Source organism: Rhagoletis zephyria, unplaced genomic scaffold (genome assembly GCF_001687245.7).
Source record: "Rhagoletis zephyria isolate East Lansing unplaced genomic scaffold, Rhagoletis_zephyria_1.1 Rzeph_scaffold_00001, whole genome shotgun sequence".
Lineage (NCBI taxonomy): Eukaryota > Metazoa > Arthropoda > Insecta > Diptera > Tephritidae > Rhagoletis > Rhagoletis zephyria.
In genome coordinates, this window is record NW_016157085.1 from 1,305,073 (window position 1) to 1,328,427 (window position 23,355).

The 23,355-nt window shown below is 36.2% G+C and overlaps 1 protein-coding gene across 12 annotated transcripts in view; it reads right to left on the reverse strand.

Moving 5' to 3' along the window:
• The window catches only part of CAP (Cbl-associated protein), a 98,540-nt gene that overhangs the window by 4,335 nt on the left and 70,850 nt on the right, over nucleotides 1-23,355 (reverse strand). For all 12 annotated transcript variants that reach the window (XM_017609823.1, XM_017609604.1, XM_017610101.1 and 9 more), the window contains 2 exons: nucleotides 1,181-1,520; nucleotides 988-1,102 (listed from right to left, as the gene is read on the reverse strand). In XM_017609823.1, the coding sequence (XP_017465312.1) occupies nucleotides 988-1,102; nucleotides 1,181-1,520 (455 nt within the window). The remainder of the gene's footprint in view (nucleotides 1-987; nucleotides 1,103-1,180; nucleotides 1,521-23,355) is intronic.

Here is a 23,355-nt window from a genome sequence, read left to right on the forward strand (position 1 = left end):
GAATAAAGAAATTCAGCCAATATAACACTAGAGATCAGTTTTATTTTTTTTTTGTCAGCCAAATAAATTCAGCCTCACTCTACTCAAGAAAAAAATAAAATGAGTTTGAAAGTTTGATGTCCAATTTTGAAATGATTGAAAATTTATTTGCAATTTTTAAATGACCAATAAATTATGTATGTATATTTTTTTGAAAAGCTAAACATGTGATCTCAGTTTTTGAATGACCAAAATGTTCGCCGTTCTTAATTAACCAAAAGTGTATGTTCGGTTTTTAATTTACCAAAAGTTTATGTCGAATTTTTAACTAACTGAAATTTATGCCCAGTTTTTAAACATTCAAAAAGGTGTGTATATTTTTAAAGACTTTAAAGTTCTTAAATTACCATTATTTATGTTCAGTTGTTAAATTAGGAAATATTTATGTCCAGTTTTTAATGGACCGAGAATTATTGCCTAGTTGTTAGATTTCCAAAATTTATATCCAGCTTTTAATTAGCTTAATTTTATGTCCAGTTTAAAACTTTCAAAAACGATAAAAAATTATGTCCAGTTTTATTCTGCCAATGATAAATGTCCAGTGTTTTAATTATTGATATTTATGTCCAGTTTTTTAATTACTGATATTTATGTCCAGTTTTTAAATTTCTAAAAGTGTGTGTATGCATATTTTTTTAAATATTTTACAGTTTCTAAATGACCAAAATTTATGTTCAATTGTAAAATTAGCAAATATTTATGTTCAGCTTTTATTGGCCAACAATATATGTCTAGTTTTAAAATTAGCAAAATTTACATATGTGTGTTCAGTTTTTAAGTTAGCAAAATTGTATGCCAGATTTTAAAATGGCTAAAAATGTATGTCCAGTGGCCAAAAACATCTGCCCAGCAAATAATTTATTTCTATGCTTATTGTCACATCTTGATTCCGGCAAATTTCCTGCACTTTTTCAAACACTTGTTTTAATATATAAAAATATCACTTACCTCAACGTAACTCACTGGTAGCAGACCAATCATGGCATTGTGTTCACCTTCGTACCAGTTACGATCAATTTGTCGGCGAATGTAGATAATATCGCCTTTCTTAAACGAGAGCTCCCTGCGGACAAAAAAAAAAAAAGAGTTTTGCAATGCGAACAATGAGGACTAAGTATTTATTCTCGTCATGCCTGCCTACCTTGCATTTTGTCCTTGGAAGTTGTAGAGCGCACGCGCTGCCGTACGTGTTGTTATCGTATTTGGCGATTTGGGTGCCAAATCCGATTGGAAGTCATCATACCGATTCAATGGTATTGGTGATTTTTGTGTTGGTGTAAAATTGTCAGTGTGACGGCGCGCATTCATATCCTGCAATTCCTGTAAGTACTTGCGTCGACGTTCCTCCTGATAAAGCTTTTGCATTTGTTCAGCCTGTCGTTGTGCTAATTCCTCATCCGACATGGCCTGTTTGTATTCATGACGTATTGGTGTCTTGAAATGGATATTTACATCCGATTCAAGATAACGATTCGGAGATTCTGTGAGAGCAAAATTTAATTGAAGAATGTTAGAATTTGTGATATGATTGAGGGTACACAAAATAGTTGCATTGAGTTCTTTCTAGTATTGAAATTTCGGTCTCTAGTTTCTTTTTCAAATAATACGAAGAACAATCACTTTTTTCTATTGAGCCTTAGCTAATACATATATAAGGTTAAGAAGAGCCCGATCAAAGAGCTAGAAGAGTTGGCTTCAGTTGCCATGTAGGCCCTGATATAATTTAACTATTCGTCTGAAATTGCTGATTTTTGACAGCCCATAATAACAATCAAAGGGCCAGAGCCTATGTAATTGCTAACGGATTTCCTAATAAAAAAATTCAGTTCTTCTGGATAGCCGATCGTGTTCAATAGTTGTCTTGTGTAAAGTTGGACTTTGTTAGAATACCTACGAAGATACCCCCTAATATGCAGGTGATGCGGCCTTGCTTTTAGTATTTATATATTAGAGTACTTCCTACGGTAGCCTCCCAGCAGAAAATGCCTACAGAGCCTGTTGTTATACTCCTTGACAGGCAGCATCGGGGCTTTACTATGGAGGCACTGCCTTCTTGCGTTATGAGAAGACACTCTGTGATGATCTGTAGTGCGACTTTGTGACAGATATCTAGTCGGGTCCATTGCGTTCTACTGGTTTCCATACATGGATCCCGTATTGGCGCCGTCAGTAAAGTTTGGTTTTGTCTTTTTCTCAAGTGGTCTCTGTGACGAATAACGCTGCTGTCGTTTAATAGGCGGGGAATTCAAGCTCCTTACAGTAAACGATAAAAAAGGTAATCAATATAGATGCTTGTTCAGCATCATTCGTCTTTGGCTTATTAACCACATTACTTTTACTTAATTTACGGTTCGCATCATAAAATAATTATGAAATTGCCGAACAACTTTTTGCCGAGAAAAATCTAGTTTTATTAACATATATCGGTGTCAAAAGACTTCATATCTTCGCATACAACTTCTAAAAAAGAAGGTCCTATTTTAAAACCCTTGTTTGAAAGCGTTTGTTTACAGCAGCGACGATCAGAGAAAGCTTTCACACTTTGAGCGTCCACATTAAACTTATAGCAAGTTTTAAAAGGCTTCCATCGCAGAATATGCTTTGATCGTGACTGATTTCAAGAGAGAGCTTTTATTCTGCGCTTGTTTACATTTTGTATGGTTGTGCACAAGGTAAAAGCTCTCTCTGATCTGATAAAACATGGAATGTTTTTAAAAGCTCTTCCCATCAGATATGTGAAATGTAAAACAGTCACTACCCAAACATTTCTCCCGCAAGAAACTTTTTAAGTGTTTGTATAGATTTTAAATTAGCGCACACATTTACTAAGTAAAAGCTCTCTCTGCTCGTTACTGATATTAAATCTGTACAAACTTTTGGAAAGCATATCCCATGGAATATATTTTGGCTATGACTGATTTAGAAGCAATCTACAATTTGTCGACTGGTAAAAGTATGTAGGTAAAATTAATATGCACATTAGGGTGGTCCAACCTGTATTTTTTTTGTTTTGAAACCGGTTAATATTTAAGCGTGCCGGCTGGCCTTTGAAATTTCCCATACATTCTACAAGCAATGCTAGGAAAAGTTGTATTTTTCCCATGTAAAAAAAAATTGGGTCTCCTTATTTTCGATATGCTTCAGTTCTGAGGGTTGGCAGCAGGAAAATTCCAAAGAGTTGATTTTCCTGTGCATTTTTGTACCACCCTAATGCACATATTTACATATCTTCGTGTTTGGGCATATAAGATGTCGTTGCTGAACAAAATTTATGTCTTGTTTTTGTTTTTATCACACACAAAGAGGACTTTGAAAAAAATATGATTTGCTTTTATCTCTATTACAATATCCGGTTTGTTGCAAACAAGTGACCGTACATGTTTATCTACAATATGCATAGTAATAATACCTATATGATTTTTTTTCTATTCAGAAAACAATACTTAGTAATACTGTTAAATTCCAAGAATTATTTATGAGTAGCTTTACATCATGCGTGTTTTAAATGTAGCTTTCCATAACTAAAAAATAACCATTTATAGTACAGTATATGTAGATATGCTTCACTGCATACCCTGTAGGGAAAGTGAAGTTGGAAATGCTTTTTCTTTTTTCTTAGCCGTGTGACATTTTTCGACTTTTTGAAGTAAGCAATTGACTAGGGAAATTTGGACCGATATATGTACATACTTCGTAAACCTTTTTCAATAGTTCTTATCCAGTTATAAAAATCACATTCACCTTCTGCAGGCAGCAAAATGGCAGCAAATATTGAGACTCAAAATTTCGGTTTAAATTAAAACAAATTCATTAATAAAAACTAATTAAATTCCTGTAAATATTTAGCCTCGAGAACGACTTGAGCTTAAGTGGATAGCTGAAGTATGTCGTAAATCTCTAAAATTCTGGCTGAACTAAATCTATACTTAAAAAACATAAATTCCCAACCAAAAACGGAATATTTTTTGTATGAAAAAGTTGTGTCGCTAGAAACAGAAAAAAACTACATAGTTCTCAACTTGGTAGCAATGATTTGAGCCGTGAGAATCAAAGAATTCATCAAAGGTTAAAGAAATAGGTCAAGTCATCGGCAAAAGTTTAAGCTAAGAAAAAGACCTCTGCTCTGAAAAATTTACAATTTTCAATATTATAAATTTACTAGAAATTCAAACCCTTTGGTATCAGAAAAATTTCCTGCCGGGTATATATGTACATACCAACATATGCTTCGCTGTATTCATTTTGGCAAGCACTTAGAATAAGCATTGCAGAGTTTCTATATACTTACAAACGAACACCTGAATTCGAAAAGCACACATTTATACCACACATTTAATTAGATTTATGTTTAATTGCACTAAAAACACACTTAAAAAATGTAACAATTGTCACGCGTTGAAAGCTATCAAATGAACAATGCAGCTGAGCGATGATGGAATGACATTCTCTCCGTTGCAGGTATTAATTTTTTTTTGTGTTTGATTTTTATTTATTTATTTTTGATGATTTTATTTTGTGAAATTCGAAACCACAGAAAGTAAAGCGAGTTTTACGCTTAGAAAAGTCTAGCGGTGATTGTACTCATATGTATATGTATGTTTGTATGAATTTATGTACATTAAGGTGGGTCAATTTGTATCGAAGTTTTTTTTTCGACTATGCGGGTAGGGCTTAGGAGTATTCTACGTAATATTGCAAGAGTATTTTCCGAAGAACCTATGCCTTTAAAATCAATTTGGAGCTTTCGAGTCGGTAAAGTCCCGTGACGAGAGTGCATGGAATTTACAAAATTGTTATGCTTAATACCATGTAGACGACTACTTGCTGGAATAAAAATTTTAGATAAAATGGTAAAAAAATTGTATTTCTTAAAATTTTTATTAAATTAAAGTTGTATGAAAAGCAAATTTTAAGAAATTAAAATATATATTTTTTGTTAAAAACTAGAAATGCAGTCCTCATATCAAAAAATATTTTAAAGCATTATTTTATAAAAAATTCGAAACAAAATAAACCGTTGCTAAGCAAAAAATATATTTTGTTAGTTTGGAGCGGTCGGAATTGATTTTAGACCCATGGTTTTTGCTTAGAACTTAACGTAGGATACTCCTATACCTTACTCCCACAGTAAAAAAAAAAAAAAACCACCCTAATGTTTTCAAATATTACCGTTGACACTAAAACCTAAAATGAGATTTGTACACTCGTAGGTACATGCATATATATGTATATACTATGTACGAACTTAAATCTAAAATTGTATGTCTTTACAATTCGAATAGAGAAAATTGACTGCCATTCAGTGTGGCCTTTCAAATTATTGATTGTTTACTAGAAACTCGATCGTCAATCGTCAATCGCCGTCGATCGCTTCAATGCATTTCAATTGTCCACAGAATACATTTTTGCCTTGACATAAAGAATCAAACCTAATGGCTGACAAGCGAACGCGGGAATCTTCTGCGGCTGCTTATTTCACAAACAAATATTTGTTTGCCCCAGCAAATACATTGTATATCTGTATAGATATTGAATAAAGTAATTGTCAAATAAAAACAAATAATGATTGTCAAATAACAATTAGTAGGTCATTAGAAGAGACGAAGAGAGACGGTACAAAGGGCTACTTGCAGACCTTCGCTGGGTGGTTCAAGTAATCAATCGTACAATTCAGAGCTACGATTACTACAAGTTAATGTTTATGCGGTAATTTGAGAGCGTTCCACCGCATTGGGTGGCTGACGGTGAGGCTGTTCGCCTCGGTTTGGATTACATCGTTGAGGTAAATAAACAGGTATATATTAAAGATTGTACGTATGTATGTAAACAAATAGAAAAAAAAAAGCACTTGTGCGCATACAAACAAGTAGCTCTGAACACTAAATATAGCCCGCCTTTTTTTTAATCTAATTTCCTCACTTTATCTGCAGATAAGCTCGATTAAGAAATTTAATTTAAACGTTGGCATGGTATTTTCCGCACGAGCACGTAACAAAACTTTTAATTATTTTAATTGCGACATGCCTAACATTCAGGTTTTTGTTTTTGAGGTGATTGACTACAAAAATGAATAATTGCATGCACAGTTATGTATGTGGCACATGTTTGCATACATATTTATGTATGTACATAGGTGCAGCAATGGGAAAAATTTACATATAAAAATTATTTGCACAACGAAATTGTTTAAAAACGCAAATACCTCGAGGAATTTTTAACAGTAAATATACTGGCTTTCTCAAATTTTCTCAAATAAATTTCGTTTCGTTTTCAGTGTTCTGTTGATCTTACGATGTCATCTAAATTCACTTGTACTGAAATTTTTTTTATTTTTTTAAGTTAATTCTGGTAAAATATTTTTTAAGGCCGAAATAAAAGTCCTTTCCTAATGATAAACAAACCGCTTGGCCAAATTAAATAAGTTTGGTATCAAATGTAGGAGAGTTAAAATAGCTTTAAAACTGAAATGTCTAAACGAGGAAAGCCACCTATTGAAAAATATTTCTATACAAAATTTTATTTAATTAACATAGAACAAACCTTAAATTATAAAAAAAAATATAAATAGAGCTGGTAACCTTCGTTCGTTATTTCTGTTTAAATGCTATTTCAGTTCTCTTTCATTTGATACCAAATTTGTTTAATTTGGATAAGCGGTTTGTTTATTATCCGGAAAGGACTTTTATTTCGGACTTCGAAAATATTTGGCCAAGTTTAACTGTAAAAAAATAACTGTTATTTTCGGTCCCTGATATTTATTATTTATATAGTGCTTAATATAAGGCAGATTCGACGTCGAATAGCTGCAAACACAACAGACAACCAGCATCTCTGTGATTCAACTTTCATACTTGAACTTTTCAACAAACCGGTATATTCGGGCAGCGGGACCACATTTCTCGTTCAGTACGTACCGTTGTCGAGGACACAGTGAAATTTGAACGAGCCCGGAAGAACGGCGAAGAATGTCACGATCGGTGGCCGATGTCCAGAGCGTGCTATAATTATGGAGCGAACACTTCTTCGCCCTACTAAATGACAGACGGAGTAGATTACCACCGCGAGATGAAGACAAGGACGAGTAGAAGGCGTGATCCCGTCACATGCGTCAACTTCCATCAGGCATCAGGTTCTTAAACGACGCACATAAAGTATTTTCGATAAAAGTGTGAAAGGCGAAAGTCCACCGTCAACGAACTGATTGGGTTTTATCAATGTGGATATAGGCCTGATAAATTAAGCACACGCCACACCTTGGAAAGGACTCGCCATAGGGCATCTCCCTATGGTTTAATAAGAGCAAACGCACTGAATCGCCAATTACTGGAGTATGCTGATGACATCGATGGATATGTCAAACAACGCATTCGAGCTGAGGCACTCACGTCATTGTGGACAGCTATAATTTCGAATAAGTAGACAACATCGTAGAACTGTGTTGGCAGTTGAGAAGTACGTAAAGTTCTCTCTTATCGTACAAAAATCACACTCTATAAGTCACTCATCATGGCCGTGCTGGTATATGGAGCAGAAGCATGGACAATGAAAACACCACATGCGGCTGTTTTTGGAGTAATGGAATGAAAGATTTTGCGGAAGATTTACGGGCCTTTGCTACGCTGGCTAGGTCATGTCGCTCGAATGGACAGAAATGCTCCAGCTCTGAAAGTATACAACGCGGTTCGCGATACTGGCAACAGAGGAAGAGGGAGGCCTTCTCTGCGTTGGAAAGACCAGGTGGAGAAGTACATGGCTTCACTTGGCATTTACGGTTGTCGTCAGTTGGCACAGAAGAGAACCAATAAATAAGAAAAAGAAGAGGGCTTTACTTATTCAGGAACCAGCATTAACACAGAAAATACCGTCAGTTTTGAGGAGAATCGCTCTTGCCAACAGATGCTAATTTGGGCTGAGGTGGCAATGGAAAAGCCAAAGCCTTCTCTCGTCGCAGAAAAACCACGCTCATTGTGATCGTCTTAGTATAAGGTGACAAACGGGTGACGCAGATCTGTGACAGCAATTATTGGTGATTTAATGTTTTATTTTTTTTTTTAGACAATTGGACTACAGGATTTGGCAAACTTAGTCATGGAGCGATACTCAGTTGAACAAGGCGTAAAAGTGGTCCAAACGTTGATGCTGATTTACCAAAAAATTATCGTTAGAGATAAGCCACATTTTCGCCTAAACGGATACGTTATAACAACAAGCAAAACTTCACCCACTACAAAATAAAACTAAGCACCCACGACGAGTCACTCTTTGGTGTGGTTTTTGGACTGGCATAGGCGTCCGACCGCATTCTTCGAAAATTATGACGGCAACGCCGGTTACGGTGAATGGACGTTATAGTGACATGATACGATTTTTACGGCATGATGACATTATGTGGTTTGAACAGGACGATACCACTTGCCACACAGTGCATGAAACAATGGCCCTATTGCGAACACTTGTAGGCGCATTGAATCATTCATATATGGCACAGAAAGCTGGACATTGACAACTGATTTATTGGCGCTTGAAGTCTTCCAGAGAAAGATTCTGCGGCCACGGCGAGTACCGCAGACGATGGCGTATAGAAATAGAGCGACTAGCGCAGGTGGTAACAGAGGAAGAGGAAGGCCTCTCAGCGATGGAAAGTCCAGGTGAAAAAGGGCTTCCAATTGTCACCAGCTAGTACAGGGAGAAACGACTGGCCTGCTTTAATGGACTCAGTCCAAATAGGTTGCCTGGCTAGAGCACCAAAAAACCAAAAAAAGTTGAAAAAAGAGTCTCTAAGTTATTTTTGAAACTAGAAATTTTTTTAATAATACAAATATTTTGGCCGAGGGGGTCTACAATTTTACGCCGCCCCCGAACGGCAAATCGGTTTTATGAGAAGCTTATTCATGACAGAAATATCTACACTCAAAGTTTTCCCATTGCCCCCGAGGGCTGGCCGTTGTTGGAAAACACTTCTTCCATTTTAAGTGCTACTCGCACCACAGATCGAACCTAAATCCTACGGAGTGGGCGCTGAATAATATTTACTTATTTTTTATTTCGTATGGACATTGACTATCTGTTGTATTGGAGATGAACCAACGATCGAATTTCTTCTAAAATATTTGCACTGCCTCAGTGCTTCATATCAATTTGTGCATTTAAGCGTTGGGTGTAAAATTTTGCTAGAATATGAAAAGCGCACAAAACAATTTTGGCCCAGAAAATTGAGATAATAAAAACCAAGATTGGCACAGAAACTTGTCTTCGAAGTATCGAGAAAGAATTAAATAAATTGGTGTGACCTACAAAGCGATTTGATATATTAGAATGGTTTCTATAGAAATTGGTGCAGAAAATAAAGCAACAACAACCTAAATACAGAAGACTATAATTTCACAATTGCAATAGTAACAAAAAAGTACCACAAGAGAGATTAAATCAACTAAAAAAACTACAAGGGAACTGAGACATAGACTCCAAAAAAACCAAGCTGGCATGCAAAGGAAAAAAATCCGCATCTACACTTTTAAGCGGCCAGTTGTTGATTTGCGCGCATACATCAGCTGGTTAGCATAGCTGGTCTTCTAGCGCCTGGTCTGCGGTTTGCGCGCGCCGCCATGACCGCCAATCGGACGTGCTTTTATGTTGTCTTGGATTGGCTTGGCTTGGCTTGCCTTGCCTTGCCGGTTATTTGCTGCGCGTTTAATTTACACTTTCACTGCTGCGCAAGCGGCCAACAACTTTTGCCACAGCACTTAAGTACTTATTGCGAGTACGTATGTATGTACTTTTCCCACCATGTTTTGTTTTGTATTTAAGCTCGTGTGCTTGGCGAGTAAGTATTTTTTTCGCCCTGGCATGTAATGCAATGCTTAACGGGTTAACTACCTAAGTGTGTATAAAATTGCACTGAAATACCACGTAAAGCGTTGCACTGTCTCGTCTCGTCGCCTCTTTGGTGTAGCGGCGTGCGGTAGGTGCGATGACGCGGTGAGGCGGTGACGCGGCGTAACGGCTAACGACGTCTTATCTGACGGCTTGAAAACACTGAACTACACTGAACTGAATTGAACTTTATGGGGGAATGTAAAATTAAGCGTTTTTTCTCTTTTCACTTTATTCAACAGATATTGCAAGGAATGCGCGGCGCGGCGCGGCACGTCGCATTGTGATTGTTATGGTTTTAGAAGGAGGGTGGTTAGGGGGGCAAAGGCGCGCATGTCTGCGGTCAGTGCAACGCTCGTATTACGCGGCTATCAATTGTTTGCTAATTAGAACAATTTGCAAGCAACAATAACACATAAGTAACAAACACAGACACAAACAGCAGTCAAGCACGTTCGTACAGTTCAATTCCAAAGTTAAAGTCCTTTTAGTTATCTTTCCGCGCTACTGCACGTTTGCCACTGTTCCACAGAACTTACTCAAGTTTATAATTCTATTATTCCCCGTACGTGCTTATATTTATGTATACGATGTATGGGTATTCATTTAATTTTTTTAATATTTATTCTTTTTTTCGCTGTTAAGAAAGTCTACTTGAATCCACTTGAAAATTGAAAATTCACTAAAATTCAACTGCTATCCGTTAGCGAACTGTGTACGTTACTGGCGGGCGTGCAGCGTTCAACTGTTTATGGCGCCGTCTGATGGTGGCACTCAGCCGCAATTGCTCCAATGCTGCGCTTCTCCTCCCAAATGTCGGAGGCGCTGCTGTGGCTACATGTTGCTTGAAGTGCAGATTTTGCTCGATGAGCGCCGGTCGTTAAATACTCGCGTGAACTCACGTATTTTCATTCAGATTTGCAACGGTCTTTTTTATCAGAGTTACTGGTTTACTCACATCAAGCTACAATTGGTAGGTAGTACAGTGGAGCGATGTGCTTGGTTGCGTGGGGAAAAAATATATTGAAATTATGACTTCACAGGTTAGTTTAGGTTAGGTTAGGTTAGGTTAGGTTAGAAAGGTGTATAGGAGGCAGATTTCTCCATTGCGAATGCCCTCTATGAGTGCCGGGAAGAGGCACATTCTTCTAAGCGAGGTTATTCCATATTGTCAATATAATCTGTGAAACCATTTAAAATCCCGGATGAAGCTAAGGAGCTCCGATACCGCCGACAAACTATTGAAAAACTCGAATCAGACGCCTTGTCTAGAGAGTCTGAGCTTAGCCATATGAAGTGGTGAATCGATTCCTATTCTTACTCGTCCCGATAACTTGGTGCTATAGCACAGTGTCCTTCACAAATAGAAGAGGACGGCTGTACTGATTTCGTGCTCCTTAAAATCTGTTTGAAATATACCCTTTTAACGGCTAAATCGAAACTAGATTATTGGATGTCAAAAAGCGTAGATGTTCGTCACACTCAACGCATCGAGCGCAAGTTTTATATGTTCCGATGCTTCATCGAAAGTACATGATATAATAGGTTGTCATACAGTTAGCCATCTCATGTGCGTAGCATGACAAATTCGGCCCAGGCTCTATGACAACGTAACGTTCAGAACTTCCGATATAGAGGCCCGAACTCTGGCTGGCAATATGGATTAATACGGACCATCGGTTTATGGGAACGCACGTAAGCAGCATGGGCTTTCCGCCGAATGACTACTGTTGCAGCCATCGTAACGATGTAAATATCGAATATATTTCTTTGCCACTGTCCAGCAGTGGGATTCTAGAATCGCCACGCTAAATTTCTATCGCAGAACATCTTTAAATGAATAATTAATAATAATAACAATCATTTTTTTATGCTGGAAATTTGCGAGCCAATTATGAAAATACGAATACGGGTAACATCATGCCCCGGTAGTTCCACAGACTTGGCTATAAAGTGCAAGTCGAGATGCTTGCCGAAACTCAGCTGCGTAGGAGAAAGAGTTCAGGTGATTCTACTTCATCATCCTTCTGGACAATGCAGCAGCAAGGATCAGAACTTTTCACGAGAACTCCGTTTGGACAGTGACTTGAAGAAAAGCACGCCAAATGCAGCAGCAAGGATCAGAACTTTCCACGTGAACTCCGTTTGGATAGTGACTTGAAGAAAAGCGCGCCAAATGCGAAAGATGCGGTTCCGATCTGCTCTTAAAAGGAGCTTGCTCTCAAAATTACCCAGGTAATAGTTTTCGCCCAATTCTATGACACCTATTTGTCTGAGTGCAAACCACTGCTGTTTGAGGCTCCCACCCGATCCCTACCTAGTTTAACGTAATGTCACTGTGGCCCAGTGTCCATATAAATCTATTCAGAAAATAAGTATTTCGACGTAATCTTGAGGGAGGTCATCCACTTCCTGTAAAATTTTGTGCACACCATCAGTGAGATCAAGACCCTGGTTGCCGCTCCCTTTTTGACGGCAAATCGTATAGCAATGTATCTGCTTCTTCTTTGGTAATAGCAATATTTTTCAATGAAAGCTTAAACTTTTGATTTTGTCTTCGGTTGTAATGTATGTATATGTGTTTTTTACAGAATAGCGTAGATTATTTCAAATAATTTTTCTATATAGCAAAACTGACTGAATTTAAACCTGGAACCGGATACCATTGATCAATATATATATATATATATATATATATATATGGATAGCTGGCAGAATTTGCCAGCTATGTATGCTTGTTGGTTGTGTTCGGTTATATGTGTAATCATTTAAAAATTTAATTTTTTTTTTCTATTTTACTCAAATCGGTTTACGACTCTACAGGAAAAGTATCCCTTTATATACCACTGTACATTTGTTGTGGTATTTAACTTACTGGCTTACGAGAGAGTGCGCGCTAAAATGCTCATCACTCTGGTTAGGGCTGATAACCGTAACAATTTTTTCTCTACTCAGTTGTTTATGAATGTATCTTACGTATGTATATATGTCCATATCTGATAAAAAAGTAAGAGCCCTGCAGAAAATCTGACTAGCTCAGAAATAGCGTAGAACTAGACCTTTTGCCGACAGTACTAGTTCTAGCTCAATACCGAAGCAATGCTTTCAATGTCTAGTTTTACACGGCGGTGTCAATGGCGGTGGAAATAGTCGCCCAGTGCATTACTTTGCAACTAGTTTTTAACCGGTTCCGTTTTGGGCAGTTTTTTTTATAAGAAAGTGTTTTGCGTTTTTTTTCTTTTATAGATTCCATGTTTTTTGTATATTTTACAAAAGAAAAAATTATTGTAAGCGGCGCGCAACAATTTAAATTTATTAAATCTGAAAACTCACGAGCGAGCGATTTGAGCTCGCGGCCAAAGATGCTTGAGTTGGAGGTCTTCTCGCTACTTTCATATTGTACGAGAAGTGAGAATTTGTACACTTACATCGCAAGTTTCAACTGTCCCGCTCTGCAGCCGTTTTGCACCAGTTCAGAGATAGTCCTGATATACATATGCAGTTCGGGACTAGCGCTTCGTCAGACGGTCTCTAAATTTTACTGCAGGGTAACTCATAGTTAATTTTCACTTGGATTTTTATAGCTCTCCAAAAAAAGGTTATAAAGTCTCTCCCATATTATAACTCAGTCTCGGAAATATTTGTAAACATTAATTTGTTAGTAATTACTGAGTATGAGTACCAATTTGTTTTGTTGACGTATAATAAATTCAGCCGAAATATAAAACCTTTTTTTGTTGTTGTTATTTTATTTTAACTCACCGCTGTGTTTATCTTTTCGCGGTTTGTTTATTTTTCAGTTTAGTGCCATGCGTTTTCTTCGCTTTACTTTAAGGTACGAGTAGTTATATTTCATTATTAACTTTTTGGTACGCGAAGTACTCGCTTACATACATACATACATAAGTACATTAATATGTACATATGTAAGTATTTAATTAACTCTTATGAGGTTATGTTGCTCTCTGTGTGTTGTAGTTGTTAGTAGGTAATTGCGAGCATAATAGCTTTTTGTGGGGTGTTGAGAGAAATTGACATTAATTTAGCTTTTATTTTATTGTAGATTGAGTCAAATTAGCGCATTCAATTAAACGGTTAACAAAACGCTGTTTCGGTGAGCGTACATATGATAAAGTCAGAGAAAGGCCAAGGTGCGAGCAGAACGAACCGATATCTCGCTTTTTTAGTTTCGGCGCGAAATGAATTATTTTTTTTTTTACAAGCTTTTATTAAGTTCCACCCGTGTGTCCGATATGGGCTGTCAATTACTTGCTGAAAAACTTTTTCCCGATAGGTGGCGCAGGAGTGAAAAATCCGTATTTATTTAGGACGTATATTACTTAAATGGATAGAAATAACTCCACGATTTTTTTATTAACCACTTATAAAACTTGTCTTTAAAAAAGATTGTTTAAATCCTTTTTAACAGAAAAATTGAATCATTTTGGATCAGTGAGATATTCTAAAAATTTTAACTGGTTGTTACACGAAAGCAGTTTTAGTGAAAAATTGTTATTTTTGTTTGAATTCAATATGAAAACCGACAGAAGGGGAAACACGTTTTTCATTTAAATTGCTAAAAATGAAATAAAAAATAAAACCAAAAATTAATATAGAAGAATTTATAAAATAAAATAAAAAATAATAAAATAAAATTAAGAAAAAACGTTATTAAATAAATTAAAATATAATAGAATACTTTAAAATAAGGTAAAAATTAAAAATATATATTAAATACAATTTTCCCATTCCAATAAATAATTTAAAAGTATTGACTCGTAGTTATAGGCAAAATAAAGTCGACTCTAAAAGCAGCTTTCTGGCATAACTTAAATGAAATATCTGTCAAAAAAGCTGCTTTTAACTATAAAGTCGACTATAACTACGAGTCAATAGCTTTTAAATAATTTATTGGAACCGGAAGGTTGTAGTTAATACTTTTTTTACTTTTATATCTTATGTGAATGTAACTGTATTTAATTTAATTTAGTAAACTTTTTCTTGATTTTATTCCATTTTATTAATTATCTAATTATATTTTATTAATTGTTCATTATATTTTCTAATTTTTTGTTTTAATTTTTGATTTTATTTTTTAATATAATTTTTTTATTTTAATGGCTTGCTTTTTTATATTTTTTAACTCATTTTACTGTTTTGTTATATTTAATTTTTTTGTTTCACTCTATTTTATTTTAATTTGGTTAATTATTAAGAATTATTATTTTTTTTTGTTTTATTCAGATTTTTTGTTAATTTATTAAGTTTTTATTTTTTTATTTAAAATTATTATTTTGTAATTTTTGGCAACATTTTTATTTCATTTCATTGCCTTATTTTATTTTTTATTTCAGTTCATATTTTAATTTTATTAACTAAGAGCTTTTATTTTTTGTATTTTATTTTCCTTTGATTTAATTTAATTTTACTTTCTCTTAAATTAATTTGTTTATATTTTAGTGCTTCTCATAAAAATACAGTCGCCGCTCGGAGTCGGCGTATAACTGTAGGTCACTCCCCTTTGTGTGTCAACATAATGTGTAAGCACCAATCTATTATATTATTATTAATTTTATTTTTATATTTTAATTTATTTAATTTTATTTTTTTAACTTCTTTCATCTTTTTATTTTTTGTTTTTTTTGTATTATATTTGTATTTAATTTTTTATTTTATTTTATTTCATTTTATGAATTTTGTTTTATTAAAGTTTTTGTATTTTGTCTTTTTTATGATATTTGATTTTATTTTAATTTTAGTTTAGTTTAATTTAATTTGCTTTCTCTCCTTGACATTTTTCACCTTGATCTTTTTTTTCAGTCATTATAAGGCATAGTTTGTTTACAATTATTTGCGAGATTTAATTTATTATATAAAAACGTGCGTTTACTTTGAAAACGACCTTTTACACCCAACATTGCTGCTGATGGCCACAGCCACCCGCCCCTTTGTATGTAGTCACAGTTTGGCGCTTGCATTCCCTGCATAATGTGTCGTGACACTTAGTGCAATTTTTCTAAGGAAATAACCTTCTTGTGTTCCGTTTTTGGCGGTTAAATTTTAGCCTTTGAAAGAAAGAGTTTACACTTGGTATTTGTGCCAAGGCATTGTAATGTAAATTACTTGCATTTAACGGTCACAGTTATTATTTGCTTGAGGTGCCAATCATGCATATGAGGAAGGATTCCTTTCACATGTAAGCACCTACATATGTATGTATGTGTGTACATATATTCGGGCAAAATACACTTTTATGCAAATATTTGCACATTTCTGTAAATTACCCTAATTTAGAAAAATGCTGCCATTAAATAAGCGCATATAAAAGTGAAAATTTGGAAATAGACTAGTATTGTATATAAGACAGTGTACATTTTTTCAATTTTAAAGGCCGTTTCCAAGAACCCGCTGCGAAAGCATGCATGGTTTCATCTTTATTTTCCAGTAAAACATTGCCTTCTTTAGGCGATAATCTTATATAAATAAGTTCTTCTTACAGTCATCGGGATTGGGCGACATTTTATCTGCAGATATCATGTCATAGGCTGGATACCTTTTAGGATAGTTTATTCCCAGAGGTAGTGAAGTGGTCAGGGTGCGCTTATACCAAAGACCATTAAGGGCTCTCACATGATTCCTACAATATTTGTTTGCATTTGCTGACAACACAGCGCAGGCTAATTGACGTGCTCATAAGAAACGGGATTCCTCAAAATGTATCAGTATATCGGTCGATTCTGGATTTAATCCAATTGCTCGGATAGAGGAAGCATTTGCATATAAGACTTCCCAGTTGGGGCTACTCTTATTGAGGGCTATTTTAACATTGTCCTGCTAGGCTAGATCTTGAGATCTCTAGAAGGGTTACAGATTGAAAACGCCCCCAGGTAGAACGTGCCTGCGACCAGCGTGGAAACCCTCAGGGACCTGAACTACTTGAACTGCTTCGTTAGTGGGTTTGCTGATAGCGGGATGGTTGAGTAAAACAAAATGATGGGCGGTGATTTCATTCCATCGTTCAGCCTATGGGGTATATGGTATTAGCCTAGTTCTGGGTTCCTACTACCACACCTAGTGAGCATCAAAGTCTTTTTCAATCTACTTTCTGATGAAATATATGTTGAAGAAGCTATCAGGTCAAGAAGGCTGAAGCAAGGAACTTTGTATCCCAGGCAGCGTACTTATAAAGCGACAATATCCAAGGATATTGCGCTGTATCCATTGACTATGGAGGTATGTAGCCCATAGCTTCTAAGATGGATGGACACTATTCGAAAGCTATATTAGCTGCGGTGAGACAGCCACTTAACAAACTTTATCGTCTGGTAACGTCTATAACGGGAGTAATGCGCACAAGTCTGACAACAGCACTGGAGGTAATTCTCTTCAACTTTGGCAAGGTCTTTATTGAAATTCAAGCTTTGCGCGAGGGCCTTTATGACCGCACATGTCTAGGCAACAACTCTACAATGGTATACAGAAATTCCAGAAGGCATGGGCTATGAGTGTCTATGGGGCATTCAACAATAATTTTTTTAACGAAGGTCTAAGCCATCAGTCTCTGTACTGATATTAACTTAAGTATAAATTATGGTAATGAAATCATTCTAATGCTTTCTGATAATAAGGCTCTGTTACCTTTTGGAGTTGAATTATCGTTGGTCTTAAAGTACATGGAGAAACTTAACGCCCTTGGGGAACACTTTAATAACCGACTATTTTGGCTACCAGAGGAACGAGGTAGCGAATGGTTTAGCTGGAAGGGTCGCAGCTTTAACTAGCAGTGCTTTTTAATTTTTTGGGGACCAACGGATACGACGAAATGTTAAGATGATGGCAAAATAGGTCCGTTAGGACGCGGTCTACGTTAATTTTTAATATCTATCTATCTCTCCATTAAACGAAGCTGTACTATAGAACGTTTAAAAGGCGGCTGTGCACCTCGCCCTGGCTAGCCCACTTCTTTATATGCAAGCAATGGTAACATGGAACGGATATTAGCTGACACATGCATATATACATGAATTCAAGTGTACAAACTTAAAAAAACTTTATGACCTACATTTTCATGGGAAAACCTATTTCCAGCTAACGCCGCCACTAAAAATTGCATTCACTTGAACTGACTTGACATACTTTACGCCTTCGGTTTATTTATAAAATTTGCAAATTCGAACCCCCTCCTCTTACCCTCCTCCCACCCCACAACTGGAATAGGAAATTGATACTAACTCGATTGGCGTCGCCTGTTGAACACTAACGGCACCACCGCTTCAATGGCACGCTGATTGGCTAGGAAATCCTGCTTGCGCTCCGGCAAGGGGGTGTAGGGCAAACCTTTGGCATTGGTACGTATACGCACATTCTGCTCGCGATCATAGTAGTAACCTTTACTAGCGGCAAAAGTACGCGCTGCTTCGTAGTCGTTGTCCACCGGCACGCCCACCGTTTCGCGACTAACCCATAGTATTTTACCGCAATTGGCAATATTGCAGGAGTCGCTCGAACGCTGACGTGACCAGCGATGAGGTGCAAGCGCAGCGTTGTCATTGCCAGTTGTTGCATTATTGGCTGCGGTGACGGCGACGGCGACAGCGACAGGTGCCTCCACACGTTGAAAAGCAGGTGCTTTGTCGACTGCCATACGTGGCGCGGTAATCAATGGCTCTGATGCACGTAAGTCATGACAACTCTGATGCAATCGACTAGGCGTTGTTGAGGTTGGGTTGTTGGTGGTCGTGTTAACGTTGGTGGTGGTGAAGTGGTTGGTGCGTCGATAATGTGGCTGTTGTTGGTCATCATTGAAATGATATTTGCGGTTCGTTGCCGTCAAGCTTGGCGGCAAAGCGAAACCATTTTGCGGCGCGTGATATGAAAATTTACCGATACGTGCGTATTGGGTTAGCGGTCGCGACGCTTCGTTATGGCACTGCATGTGGACTGACGGCGTGACGGACGCGCACTCATTCACTACTTCACTCACAAATCACTTTCATTTTCGATTACCACTTTTTCTGCTATTTTTTTTTTTATTTACTATCCTCTGATATAAAAAAAATCGATTTATCTTTTGACCGATTAGCCACAGTGGTGTATGCGGAATGCGCGTGTAATTTTGTAATGGATTTGTGGAAAAATCCAGTCACCGTAGTTGAACGCTAACTGTCCGACTAGGCAGGCTGTCTAATTGCGACTTAACCGAGAGTGTCCAATGCGGCAGCTAGCCAGAAAGCCTGCTAGTCTGCTGCTGTTTGCTTGATTGCTTGCCTTGCCTTGCGGAAGGGCGCACGATACTAACTTCCAGCACTGCATGAATGCTCTGTTTATGTTTGTTGTTGTGGCTGTTGTTAGCTTGTTTGTCTACACAATGGTGCGCTGGCCATGGCAACGCTTCTGACGTTTGTAAAAATGCAACCCATCGAAAATCACCACCACCACCAGCACCGCCGTCACCACTTCCACCATCACCCGTAATTACCAAACGCCACCACAACGGCTTTGACGTTTACGAGGTTTTCTTCAACTTCATACCAACTATTGCTAACTTGGCTAACTAACAGACTGCGTACTGCGACGCGCACTGGCCATGCTAAGGAGGTCACAAAGTGCTGCGCTGCGCTGCGCTGCTGCTATTGGTATTATTGATTTTGCGTCTTGAGCTGTGGCTGCAGCGCCTAAGTAGCGGACAGGTGTAGCGATGCGCAAAAAACGTGGAGGAAAAATAAACGAAATGGAGGAAATTAAGACTAGAACGACGACTGACTGCACCTAGCGATTCGCTAACCTTCTCGGCCACGCGCCGGCTCTGAAGACTGTCCTTCGCGTGTGTGGGTAGACGCAAGCACGAGTTGTGCGCTGCTTTTGGTTATGAAGTGGCTAGCAGACCGGCGGAAACGGCTTTTAGCGCTAAGCGTCTTCGATTTGTTTGGTTATTTCTTGTAGAGCTTCGCATTTGCCTTCGCCTTCGCGAGTGCGAATTATCTTTTTTTTTTTTGCGGTCAAAAGGAAATATGTACATTTTTATATTTGTTTGTTTTTGCTATTTATTATTACTTTTGGTTCGCATTTTCTTTTGCTTCTTATAATCTTGATGACGAAAGTGTCTTTCTTAAAGGTTACGAAAATCCATAGGGTGTGTCAACGGCCTATAAAGATAGCGTGTTGTTGTCTGTAAGACGCGTGGGTTCGACTACATGACTACATAGGGAAAGTATTTGTTTACTTTACTTAAATGAATTGATTTGTTGTTATACGCTATTGGCGCACAATGACGTAGATACAAAAAGAAAGGTAAATTAATAGGCGACAATGGTTTGCAGTAATGCTTCTTGGGCTTATCTTTTTTACTACCAGAATTTTATGTCTATTGTCTGTGGTTTGAAATCGAATTCCTAAAATATGGAACAGTTGTCATGGAAATAGGAACTTTTTGCAAGGGAACCAACCAGCTAAGACATCTATAAATAAAAGTCTCAAAAATAAAGTTTTTTTTTCGACTGTAAAATTTTTGGTTACAAAATTACAGTAAACAGATGACTTTTATTTTTTTACCCAGATAATAACAGTTAAACCGAGCCAAGTATGTTTTTTTTCTTGTAAAAAATAAAAGGCTTGATTGAACCTATATAAATAAATTTGGCACCAAAAATATATTACTAGTTTTTTTTTTAAAGATTGGGTGCTTCTTATTTAAATCGAAAACTGACACAGACAAACTATATGTATATAGTTAAATAATACTTTGAACAAATGCTCAACTGACATAAAAAAAAGTATTTGGTTTGATTTAACTGTTATTATGTGACTGAAAAAATTTCAGCCAGTATTTAATAGTTAATATAGTACTTTTTTTGAAGTTAGAGAAATAAAAAGTATCATTGATGCATGCAGAGAACATCATGACGATGAAAAGGACATGAATACTTTTCTTCTAAGAAATTGTTTAGGATTTGACTTTATAATATTTTTAATACATCCTAACAGGGGCGCACCCAGGAATATATTTTAGGGGGGGTTTTATATTTCTGAAGATATATCACCGGAAAATAATGAAAATTTTCTTTAGATAATACGCTCTTTAAAATATATTTATGCAAGTTTTATGTACAGTATGTAATAAATAAATAAACGTTTTAAAATTCATAAACTGCACTTTATTTACATAAGATTAACAGAACTCAAACACTTTTAACCGACTTCAAAAAAAGGGGAGGATATCAATTCGCCGGAATACATAACTTTGGACCACGTGAACCGATTTCAATAATCCTGTGTTTTATTGGAAAGATGGTACCTCAAGGTTCGTCCTGTGATTTGGTTTAGAGATCCGATGATTGGATAATGAAGAAATTAACGGTACCCCTAAATTTGAACATAAGAATTGAAGTCGGTTGTGTTCTTTCCTTAAAAACTACTTGTTTAATAAAAAGTTCAATAAACTCAAGATGCGCTCAACTTTCAAAAGTACCTAATAAAAAATATTAAAAAAGACCCATTAAAAATAAATTTACTGATTCCATGAATTTTTGCACTTTTATGTTCCTTTTTTCGATTTCTGGTTTCTGGCTTTCGATAGAGATGGTGATTTTTCACGATTTCAAAATTTTTTTATTATTTCGAATACCGAAAAAATTAACTGAACTCTCAAGAAAAACGAAAATTTCATATAAAATGACGGACGAGAAATGGAAAAGAAATTTTCTTCTACCAAAATTTCTTAAATCAGTTTGCAGCTCTCAAGAAAAAAATGCTCGTATATTCATTTCCTCATGAAAATTTACAGCAAAAGCAAAGCGCTTTTTCAAGCAACAGAAATTATAATAAATATTTCTTATAATTTCCTTGAGAGCTGGATTCTTAGCTTTAAGATACAGTTTGCATTTGAGCTTTAGGGGGGGTTTGAACCCCAAAACCCACCCCTTGTGTGCGCTAATGCATCCTAATATTTTCGGTCGCTCTTTAAATGTATTCTACGAAGAGAAAAAATCAAAAAGGTGGCTTCGAGGAACGTTTTGAAAAAAAGACATAGAAGTCTCTTTCAATGGGATTTTTTGCACAAAATTAAGAGCGTCACTTGTTAATTAAAATACCGTTGATTGCTGGCAATTTTTATTTAGGCGGTATCACACATTTTCATCCATCGGAATTATGTTAAATTTTTTTTTTTTATAGAGAAAAATGCACACCACTGTCAATAAAAAAACTTCAAATTTCCACTTTATTCTATTAGAATTGAATGGGCTATAAATGAAAATTGTCTAAAAATTCCGAATAAATAGTATAACTTTTTGAGGAAACGTTCCTGATTTTTTTTTTGAATTTTTGTTCGAAGTTTGCAAGTTTGATTTATATAGTTTTTGATATAAAAAACCATAGCTTTTATAAAAAAGAACTAATATTAAATATGCAATAAAAAAATACATTGTCAAAGCTTTTCAATATGTGGGTGTAGTACATGGGGAAATTATTACAGGTGAAGTAATGAGAGCTAGAAGAAACATTTTTTTTTATTGATTTGACACTATCTTATTTGAAAATTTGCCTTTAAAATTTCATATAAGATAGCTGAATGACGGAAAATAAAGCGAAAAAGCTGTTTTATTACTTCGCCTGTTTATTTGCGCCTTGGGTGTCTTAGAATAATCATAAGCGGTAAGGCAAAAAGGAATGCCCACCTCAATATTAATGTTCGAAAAACAACAATAAGACTTCAGGCAAAGAAAAAGGAGATAAGAAAAATCAGGCACCGAGAACGCGTTCGTGTTTTGGTTTAGTTCCGAATAAGAACAAAATGTAATGCCAAGAGCGTTGCCACAAAAGAACTTAACGGAAACAAAAGTATTGAGATCAGATTGAACGGGAACAAAATGAAAACAAAAGGCTTGGGAACGTTTCCAATGAGAGCAAAATGCGAACAAAACTCTCGCGAACGTTTTCAATGAGAACAAAATGCGAACAAAACTCTCGCGAACGTTTTCAATGAGAACAAAATGAGAACGAAATTAACGAGAACGTTTTCAAGGAGGACCAAAATAGAAAAAAAGTCTGGGGAACATTCTGCTAGAGAACCAAACGATAACAAAAGCTTTGAGAACTTAACGTTAAAAATGAGAGGGGAGTCTGCGTGTTTGGATGAAAAATTGTTTCAGTGAGAACCACGATTTTAATTATCAGAGGAGTCAGCGGAAGTCTGGGTCATTTCAACTTACAGATTTTTAACATTAGGGTGGACTTCCCATTTATGGAACAAATTTTCATTTTTTGTGCAAGACAAGTTCGTGTCTTATGTCTTTCCTTGACTTAATTTGCATAATTATCTTTCTGTTCTTTTTTGACTATTAAATAAAAAAATAACAAAGTTTCATCAAAACTGGAAATTTTTTATTAAATACTTTTTTAATTTGGGTATGCAGTTTTAAAACCAAATCATTAAACGAGCGTTTT